General features: G+C 41.3%; 1 protein-coding gene across 1 annotated transcript; it reads right to left on the bottom strand.

The window, feature by feature from the left end:
- Positions 1 to 1,189: 1,189 nt before the first annotated feature.
- psmc6 (proteasome 26S subunit, ATPase 6) lies at positions 1,190 to 10,647 on the bottom strand. The gene is made up of 14 exons (XM_084952844.1): positions 10,516 to 10,647; positions 10,028 to 10,107; positions 9,551 to 9,590; positions 9,268 to 9,320; positions 8,766 to 8,833; positions 6,177 to 6,291; positions 5,911 to 5,998; positions 4,978 to 5,039; positions 4,769 to 4,892; positions 4,377 to 4,438; positions 3,108 to 3,228; positions 2,944 to 3,024; positions 2,588 to 2,659; positions 1,190 to 2,508 (listed from the first exon to the last, which is right to left on the bottom strand). The coding sequence occupies exons 1-14, from the start codon at positions 10,598 to 10,600 to the stop codon at positions 2,390 to 2,392; spliced, it is 1,170 nt and encodes a 389-aa protein (XP_084808970.1). The 5' UTR covers positions 10,601 to 10,647; the 3' UTR covers positions 1,190 to 2,389.

The following is a 10,647-nucleotide window of genomic DNA, read 5'->3' on the forward strand; positions in this document are numbered from 1 at the left end:
AGGGTAAAAAAAAAAACCTGAGAGCCATTGTAATTTAAATAATAACATAATTGTAATAAATTACTAAACCTGATGACTAAAAACATGGAAACTGGTTACAGTAACTTGTTACATCACTGCTTGCCAGAGTTTAGTTTCACTGTTGATGCTCATTAACTAAACTCTGGAACATTGTCCAGCTCCAACTTCTGAGTTCTGTGTCAAACTACACAGCAAAACTTTGATGCATTAGAAGGAACAGCATACATTTTCACTTCTATGATAATACTTTATCTTTCCATGATAATTAAACTGCAGGTGTTTCTGTAAGACTTAAAGACCTTGATGACCTCTAATTTCTTGTTTGCTTACTCTGGATGGCATTATCATATCAAACGTAGACTGAGCCCATGTTTGACGTTTGTTTTTATATTTTCATTCAGTCTTTTATTTACAGCATGTTTTAAGTGACAATATAATGGGGGAATATGTTTTATATGAGCAGTGTGCAGCCTGCTGTACTAAAATCAGTGCGTCGCATGGTCACAGGAACATGGGTGTATTAATTTGGTGATTTATTAAATGTATGAATGTTGTACTTGATTCTAATCTGCTGCTGAGTCTCTTACGCTGATGAAAATAATGCAGATAACAAAGAACACACATCACGAACACTCGTTCAACCAATCGCATTCATTTCACTTTGACCTGCAACAAACTGAAGCATTCATCTCTTTTACAAGTGTTGCGTTTGACTGCTATATTTTTATGTTCTTTACGATGCAGGTTTTCCCATCTCTGGAATAGGTGGCAGTAATAAGGATGAGTTTGTTGATGAACACAGATATGACCATTAGATTACTTTGATGCTTTCATGTGCCCATGCTGGGAAACCTTGGGTTAACTTAGAGCTCCTAACCGCTTATCCTGGTCCCAGTGTTGGGGTCAGCGATTCCAGATAATGGAAAGATATCCTGGAGATGCTGTCCTCGCTCCATGGTGTACAGGGCTCTGAGGCAGCAGCTGGACTGCCTGTTTAGCCTCATGATTATTATTCACAATAAAATATTAGTCTGTTTGTGTTTCACTAACAAGCCTGGTACAGTTAAACCAAACAGTTACTACATGACGGACACCAATGTTATCCATTTTAATAAAGTTTATGTGTGTATACACAGGTCATGCTGATTATTGAACAAAAACTCAAAGATCAGATGTTAATCAGATTTATTTGCTCTCTCTCCTTTAACATGTTTTTAATGTTAGTTATAATTCAGAATTGGTGACTGAAATGAGCATGACACATACGAACATCATGAGAGAAAGACTCGATAGTTTAGTTAGTTTCTATGTTTGTTGTTGGCGCTGAGAAATGCCCGCTGAAAGGCCAAAGCAATGGTGTTGACTCGACCAGCGTTAACCCCGCCCCCTGACTGTGATTGGTGACAATTCATGAATTGTCCCTCCTGGCCCTCCATAGACACCCTCTCTACTTTTAGAAATAAAGCATAGAGTTAGGACTGGATCCATTTACACTCCAATAGGTCTCAGCTGCTTCCCATGATGTACCAAGTGTTTCTTCTTCAATTACTGTGTGTTTATACAACACTCTGCATTAGTTACTCATTAGTTATTCTCTGGCGCTCTTCCTTTCCCTTCACCCTCAACTAGTGGTAGCAGATGGTCTGCTAGAGGTTTCTTCCTGTTAAAAGGGAGTTGTTCCTTCCTATTTTTGTGCTTGTTCATAGAGGGTCATCTGACTGTTGGGTTTTTTGTATTATTGTGAGGTCTTTATAATCAAAATTAAAGAGCCAACTGTTGTTGTGCTTTGGCGCTATATAAATAACACTAAATTAAATCAAGTAGGACCTTCACCATGGATCCATAAAGTTTAGTCCATATTATTAAGTCCCAGTTGCTGCCATCTTAAAATATGCATTTCAAAGGTTAATATCACCCTTCTAGATAAAAATCAGAGACTGGTTGAAAAAGTTTAAAAGCAGTCTAAAACATAAACTGAACACCTCTGTGGTCATCTGTGGATGTGATTAGTTAACAGGAGCATGTTTTTGTCAAATTTCCATTTCAGTTGTGAATAATTAAGAAGAAAACTGAACGATGGAAATAAAACACAGCTTCGGCAACAGTTGTATTTGTGGACATAAAGCCGTTTTATACAAGTGCGGATTATAAGACAGAGCCTCTTTCATGTGGTGTAAACACTGAGGCAGGTTCGACTAATAAGTGGAAACAGCAGGTAACGTCACTATGAAAGTCACTTTTGGCAATCTTGAAGGTGGAGGGATTTTTTTTTTTTCCTTTTTCCTTTTAATACCGCTTCCCAACAAACAAACTTTAACACAGCAAATCCATGACAGAGGAATAAAAAATAAAGAAAAGGACAGACAAGTTATACAGGTTTGTAGTCCAGCTTAGACTCGAGCTTCTTTGAGTCCGCCACCTTCCTCACGGCCTTCATAAAGTCCTCCTGAGTTACGTACTCACGATCTGAGCGGATGGCAAATAACCCTGAAAACATACACAGAGCCATGTGAGAGAAGAGCTTCTCAGAGCTCATCATAGATCTGATAAGGAATGATCATCTGACCTGCTTCTGTGCACACGTTTCTCAGGTCAGCTCCATTGAAACCATCTGACAGCTTCACAATGGCTTCAAAATCTGAAAGTAATCATACAGTTAGATCCATGAAAACGGAGGTCACGTGTCGATTATTCTGCAACAAATACATTAACAAAAGCCTTCAAAGAACAGAGATATGTACAAGTCATGAGTAGGCAGCAAAGAGGAAAGCAACCTGTTGTTCATCTGAGGGATTTTTGTCAAGTTAACATGCTGAAACTTCCAGGCAGAGCACCTTAAATGAGCAAACTACCAAAGTAACACAGAGTCCGTTTGACATTTGGATAAGTGCAGCAGGACTGAGGTGATGCTCGTCTACTCACCTATTTCTCCGTGCTTGGTGATAGGACTGGAGTGAATCTTAAGGATGTCAAGACGAGCCTGCTCATTGGGCAGTTCAATGTCTGAGGAAGAGACAAAGGAAAGTGGTTTTCCTGCGTGGGCTCACATAGAGCTGACAGAGAAGCTGAACAGGAGAAGTTCTTACGAATTTTGCGGTCCAGTCTGCCAGGCCGCAGCAGGGCAGGGTCGAGAGTGTCAGGTCTGTTGGTGGCCATGATCATCTTGACTCTGTGCAATGTGTCGAAGCCGTCCATCTGATTCAACAGCTGAAAACACACAGACATGTCATGTATTCTGTGTGATTAAGCACTTGTCCACTGCAACGGCAACCATGTTACTGGTGACTACAAGAGTCAAGTTAAAAACAACAAATGTTTGGAAAGGTCTGCTTCAAATGAACAACCGACATACTGACGTGATGTCTTATTGCCTAAACAGACCCAGTACAGACGATTGAAAAGCGTGTTGTGCTGTTAATGTCTTTGTGTTAACATCTGTTATAATAACAACAGATGGGTGGGGTGGGTTGGGTGGCTGCGTCAGGAAGGGCATCTAGGGTGAGTTGATGTGCTGCTTGTGAGCAGCCAAAAGCATTTTTAATCTCACAGACTCAGAGAATCGGGATGCTTTTATTGCTCATGTTAGGATCACAGACGTTCTCTCTTACAACACTGTAACCACACAATTTTACTTTCAGGTAAACTTGTCTCCTGTATAGAAAAATGGGAATGTGTGGTATGTGGATAGCATAGTGAGTACCAGCCCAGAAATTTGGAGTACTTCTGATTCATGTCACACATGGCAGAACAAAAGTGGAGATGCTGTAGCTCAGGGGGGAAAGCAGGCGAGATACTAGCCCCAGTATATAGAATATAGAAAGTATTTAAACATAGAAAGTGCTTGTATGTATGGGCGAATGAGGCACGCTGTATAAGAACCAGTCCATTTTAAAAGCTTTGCATCAATTTGATGGAGATTTTGTGTGTGAGCTTATTTCTCGTGCAGGGTAAAAACGTGCATCCTTACTCACTAAGGCTCAATTATACTTTCATTTGTACTTTGCTTTCAAATTCATTTGGTTTAGTATGTTTCTTACTGTAGATAGTCACTATGTGACTGCAGAGTTACAATAAACTGATAACTGGCAGTTATTATTGGCAGGGACTGATACAGCTAAGGACACCCTCCAAGTACAATACAATTCTGTAGAATGGAAAATGAAGTCCAATAAAATGTTTTTTAGTTTTTATAAAAGGCACCTAAGCTGGACACTTGGGGTATTGGGTGGATTGAGCACCTTCTGGCTGCAACATGAAAGCATGACGCAAAACAGGCGATCACACTGTTCCATATTTGCTGTTTATATTCAAACAACAAAGAGTGCTGCTGAGTGGTGTTTTGGTGCTTCTGTTACCTCCATCAAAGTCCTCTGAATCTCTCTGTCAGCTGAGGTTCCCTCTGAGAAACGTCGGCCACCTACAGGGAAAAACACAAGTATCTCAAGCACCCTTCTAACAATTTCACTGTAAATAAATACTCAGTACACAACTCTTTTTTGAATGAACTTTGTGCTTGCTGTGTCAGTATTGAAGCTCACACCTGTGACATGGCTTTACAAAGTACTTCAATTTAATTCAAACTGGTGACAAGCAGGCAAATAAAAAGACAGCTCCTGTTTTCAGTACGTCTTAACTTTAAGTATGATCTGAATTTTGGAAATACGGCTTTACTACTTTAACAAAAGAATTTCCCAAATATGGGATAAAGCATTTCCTATCGTTCTCTGTAGAGCTGACGCTGACTTACCAATGGCATCAATCTCATCCATGAAGATGATGCATGGCTGGTGGTCCCTGGCATAGTTGAACATTTCTCTGATCAGCCTGGCACTCTCACCAATGTACTTGTCCACAATGGAGCTGGACACCACCTACAGCAGCCACACAGACACACAATAAGCTGAGTGACTGTGTCTGAGTGTGGCAGTACACTCTGATGGAGCTGCTGAGACTCACCTTCAGGAAATTGCAGTCCAGTTGACTGGCCACAGCTCTAGCAAGAAGAGTTTTTCCAGTGCCTGTTTCACAACAAATCACCACTGACCATTAGAAGTACTGGTTGTACGGATTTCAAAAATACTACATCGTGTTCTACTCGATTTATCACATTCACAGACTTGGGTGTCCATGCCACCCGCCTGTCTTCCTGACACCAACACCACCACCAGGCTTTTATGGCTGATTGATTACATTATGCTCCCAACGAAGAATCAGTGGGGAAAAAAAATTGTTGCACCCATAAAACAAACATATCATGGATGTATGATGAAGCCTATTGGCGTATTCACACCATGCGTTAAGTGAAAATTGGTGTGATTACATCAGTTCAAGAAGGTGTATTGAAACCAAGACAAGGCTGACATTTTCAGCTTAGGCAACAATTTGCTCCACACTGCATCGAGGTGTGATTAGAGCATGTAGCCTTTAATGTGTACAGCACTTTGGCTTGCACTGACAACCCAAGGCTAACTAGAGCTGTATGTTCAAAGTCACTTTTCGCATATGAAAAACAATGAAGAACTCTAATTGTGATTAAAATCAGGTGCAGTTGAAACACTACAGTGACAAATGAGTAAAATTCAGCTTATTCAGCCTCACTTTAACACAAAGACAAGAAGAAACACAGAAGACTCTTTGGACTAAAGTGAGTGAAATCACAGGATTTCTTGGCAAGCTGTGAAAACATTGTATTCTAACTTGATCCTAGCTGTTAGATGTACTCTTCCTCATGCCATTGGCCATTAGGAAGAAATATTCATAGGTTTATGAATGTTTTCAAGAGAATAAAGCATTGTATTGTAGGGTCTACCTTACAACATAAAGCACCTTGAGGCAATTATTGCTGCGATTTGGTGCTGTAATGTGAAAACACCAGGAAATGACAGTTACCTGGGGGCCCATACAGCAGACAGCCTTTAGGAGGAATGATGCCAACTCTCTGGAAAAGCTCAGGGTTGGTCAGTGGGAGCTCAATCACCTGCAGGAAAACAGCAGCAGCCCCATTATTGTAGACTCATTTAAATATATAATGTAAAACAATGACTAGTGAAGGTGAAATCATACAAAAAAAATGTAATAAAACACTGGAGCCAGTCACACTGAGATAAATAATGCAGAGCACACGAGAGTTGAGGAGGACTTCATGTTTGTTGTACCTCTCTCAGCTCACGGATCTGTTCAGACAAGCCTCCGATCTCAGAATAGGAGACGCTGCCAGGGTCCTCATGGGACATGTTGTACACCAGAGGGTCCACCTCCCTGGGCAGGTACCTGTGAAAAAACAGGCCACACATACACTGGCATCATCACATAAGCCAAGTTCAGGAAGCTTCCTTTTTATTAAGTTTGCAGACGACACCACCCCGATGGGCTTCAGCACAAATAGGGATGGGTATCGTTTAGGTTTTATCCGATACCGGTGCCAACCCGGTACTTTTGAAACGGTGCCGGTGCTTAAACGGTGCTTAAAGAATGGAGAACACAAACTTTGTCCAAAAACCTCTCATGTTTAGCTGTTTTTTTGTAAAAAGATAACAATGTTAGCCTTTTCTGCAGCTATAGGGCATATATGGTATCCCTCTTAGCTGGAAGCAGTGCTTAAACAATGGAAAAAACACAAACTTTGTCCAAAAACCTTTCATGTTTAGCTGTTTTCCACTTTTTCTTTGGTCATTTTAGCCATTTTGGCCAGGGTGAAGGGAGTATCTGCCATCAAACAAGAAGACAGCCGCATGTAACTACAACGCTGTTTGCTAGTTCACCTTACGTTCATTAATGTAATAACATGGTTAACCTACTAAACGTAAATTACACACGAACAACATTAAGCTACTCGCCCAGAGAAGAACGGCTGCTGCTGCCATCATCATCCGTCATCATTTCTGCTACACTGGCAGGGCTAGGGGCCAGGACTCTCCTCTTTTGGTTCTTGGGGGATGTTGCTAACTCCGGGTCCGATAACAGGCACCACACCCGCAGTAGATGCGCTCGGTGTGAGGTCTCGCAGCAAGCTATCAAATACGGTGCATTTCTCGGCTTTTAAAAAAACGCTATGCATCGCCAGGTGTTTCATCAGATTCGAGGTGTTACCTCCTTTGCACAGCATCACCTTAAAGCACTTGTTGCAGGCTGCTGAGTTTGCATCTTTTGCTGTGAAGTACAGCAAGACTTTTGACCACTTTGCCTTGGGCATTTTTAATCTGTAGCTCTGCTCTAAAAGAATGTACATACCTCGGCCCGCCTACTGTCCTTGGAAAGGTAAAATGATTGGCTAGAATCCCAAAAAATTCTTTCCATCTCAGGAAAAAAAAAAAGCACCGAAATAATGGCACCGGATACCAGTACCCATCCCTAATCATAAAGGGGAATGAGGCTGCTGACAGAGTGGTGTGAAGCCAACAACCTGCTTCTAAACACCTCAAAAACCAGGAAGGTCCTCGTCGCCTTCCGTAAGACTGCAGGGGATTATACCCTCTATGGAGACTGGGTAGAGACGATTTCTGGGAGTTGCAATCATAAATTATAATAAATTATCTCTCATGGTTGGAGAATACATGGGCGATGGCAGTGAAGGCGATGCAGGGTCTGCACTTTGTGCCAATCCTCAGTAAAAAGAGACTGAATCAGAAGCTACTTGTGTCCTTACTTACTGCATCTCAGTGTGGTACAGTGGAAGCAGCAGAGCGTCATAAACACAGCACAGAGGATCGTCAGATGCTCTCTGACCCTTCCTGGAGGAGATCGCCAATTCCAGATGCAGAAGAGCCAAAAACATCCTGACTCCTCCCACCCAGCTCATCATCTGTTCAGCTTAATGCCTTCAGTCAAGCCCTACAGGTCGATGAAAGCCCGCACAACTAGTATGAAAATTATTTAATTTATATTGATATTTAAAGGGAGCTGCAACTGTGATTTCATTATGTCATATAATGACAATAAAGCAAACCCATATGGAGTTTCCCCACTGCAGCAGACTTATTAATTCAGATGTAAAAGTAAACAAACCTGTGTGCTGTGATAAATCTATTGTTTATTAATCAATGCTGAGGGCCGTACTGCAAAGCAGGAGAGCACTTTGTTGAACTTTCAGTCAGAGCTTTCCTGTGTCATCAAAGCAGCTCTCTTTTTTCCTGGCTGAATTACTATGGTAGCTTATTGTGAATAACAACCTGATAAAAGATGCTGTGCTCCTAATTTGGGTTTTTAGGAAGCTCCACATTTCCTGGGATCTGCTCGGGCCACTCGCCAGGTTTGGGGGTCACTAGCTTGAGTGCTCCGATTACCACGTGCTCTAGGACCACTGTTGCCTTCACCCTCCACATCTTCTTGAGCACCTCTCTCAGCCCTTATTACTTCTTGAGCTTGTTGTGTTCCTTCTTCCTGATGTTGTTATCACTACGGCCTCCTTCCTCTGCTTGTCCACTACTATGGTAATAGTAATACTGTTGGTTAGCCACCACCAGCCATCACCATCCTCTAGGTTGTATTCCGTTTTGACCTCTGGACTTCAGGTCACACTTGGCACAGATGTTTCTGTATACTATTCCAGCCACTTGGTTATAGTGTTCCATGTATGCCCTGCCTGCTAGCATCTTGCACCCTGCTGTTATGTGCTGGATCTCACTGCTTCTTTACACAGCCTGCACCTGGGGTCTTACCTGGTGTGCCTCTATAAACCTTTTTCTTAGTGCTGTGAGACACGATTCTGGTGAACCAATTCAAAATAATAATCATATCCACCTTACCTCATGATAGTAAGCGTAGTCATGTCCAGAGCCACTCTGGTCCCCGGCTTCAGCTGGGATTTGTCCAACTGGAAGAGTTTCCATTTTATACAGTCAAGTCAGCATTTGTTGAGAAAGTTTGATTAGTGAAAATTAAACAATAAATCATTTTTGATATGTCACAATGTAAACATTGTGAAGTGTGTTTCTTCTTTAGCTGTATTGACTCAATATACAAGAATAAAGTTAGACTGCCACTGCTGATTCTAAAAATTACATAACTCAGTGCTGAATAATGGAGTACTTCCAGCTGATTTACAACATTGTACACAAAGAAACAGATCTGGTCATTGGTACAGAGTCTTTTGTAAACCTATTTTTATTTCCTCATCATTGATAAATGATGAAAATCAAATGACTTAGCACTCAAAGCTCTCAGATGTGACTACAGAGGGCTTCCAAACCCTAAAGAAAATTCTGCATTACAAGACAGCACAAACACTAGAATGTGATCAACCCTTACCTGCCTGCGACATCCAACCACATATCGGGGTCCATTGGTAGCCTTTACAATGACTGTAATTTAGGAGCAAAACACAGATGACTTCAGTCAAAAAACAAACAAACCACACACCTGAGTTTAACACTGTAACACATGTCACAGATTCACATTTGTTATTTCCATTGATTACCAGGCTTCAACATAGGTGTTGCATAATGAGCCTGACAGTAGAAGACTAAAGAGAAGTATAAAATCAATCAGCCTTTTCTACCTCTGCTATAATATATGGGAATTTAAGACTTACATTTCTCCTCAGTGAGTTGTTTGAGCACTTCTCCAACAATCTGCAGGGAAGACAAATAGTTAGCTAATAAAAAAAATACATCAGGTCCCTTCTGTTTGTGTTGAAATTAGCTTCATGTACTATAGCCTCACTATTAGTTATTTAACTGGGACACAAAGGGGAAAAGGAGAAAAGAAAAATCACTCTTTTCATATTGTCTGCTGTTAGTTTCTCACCTGTGGCACAAAGCAGCTTAGTCAGCTGAAAGTGTTTAGCACTCTAGCGCATTGGTGGAAACTGCTTGTTTCTGTCTGTTGACTTACAACAGCCAGAAATATCGCACATCTAATTACTGTCACTGGCTTCAGATTTCTGTCATCAGATAACAAGCGAACAGTCTTCTCTTTGCATTGCTTGAGTGTGAATGCACTGATGTACAACGTTAACCTTCAGTCTTTAGTTGAAGCCAAATGATTAATTTCCACACGGTATATTTACCTGACCGACGCTTTGGAGAGCTTTGAGATCATTCTCTGATTTCTCGTACTGTTTGGTCTGTTCTCGCAGCTGCTCTCTCACTGGAAAACAACGGACAGTCAACATGTTTCATACACACACACTAAGAGCTAACTGGAACAGTTTGTTATAGCTAATGCTCGCATCAACGTGAAAAGTCAGACGTTAGCTCTACTTATAGCTCTTGATAACGTTAACAAATAATGACCTCACATTCTTAGATTAACCGGCCTTAAAATATGAATTATCCAATGAACGGACGAACTGTATCACTGTCATGTTTATGCTCCTAAGCTGGTAGCGAGACCCGGTAGCCTCCATACATTTCCACCAAGAAGCTAACTGCATGACAAAGCACTAGCTAGCTGGTATGCTAGTCAATGCTGCCTGTCCATCTACAAGTAACCAGTCAACTAAACAACACGAATTTCTAGCACGAACGCAAATATCAGTGTTAAATGTTCCTTTACATTCTTTTAGTCGCCCATCAACTTCTTTGTGTTCCAGCAATTTCTTCCTGTAGTCCTGCAGCGCTTTTTCTCTAGTGTCCGCCATGACGCCCCGCTGAATGATGGGAAAATGCGGTGTCACTCCACTCTTGG

The sequence above is a fragment of the Perissodus microlepis genome, chromosome 15 (genome assembly GCF_051167445.1).
Source record: "Perissodus microlepis isolate ML-2025 ecotype Zambia chromosome 15, ASM5116744v1, whole genome shotgun sequence".
Lineage (NCBI taxonomy): Eukaryota > Metazoa > Chordata > Actinopteri > Cichliformes > Cichlidae > Perissodus > Perissodus microlepis.

Coding starts and splice junctions, on each gene's coding strand:
- psmc6 (XM_084952844.1), bottom strand. CDS start 10,600: ATGGCGGACACTAGAGAAAAAGCGCTGCAGGACTACAGGAAGAAATTG. Junction 10,108..10,515: donor TGATGGGCGACTAAAAGAAT/GTAAAGGAACAT, acceptor GTTGTTTTCCAG/TGAGAGAGCAGCTGCGAGAA. Junction 5,040..5,910: donor TCTGCTGTATGGGCCCCCAG/GTAACTGTCATT, acceptor GTTGTGAAACAG/GCACTGGAAAAACTCTTCTT.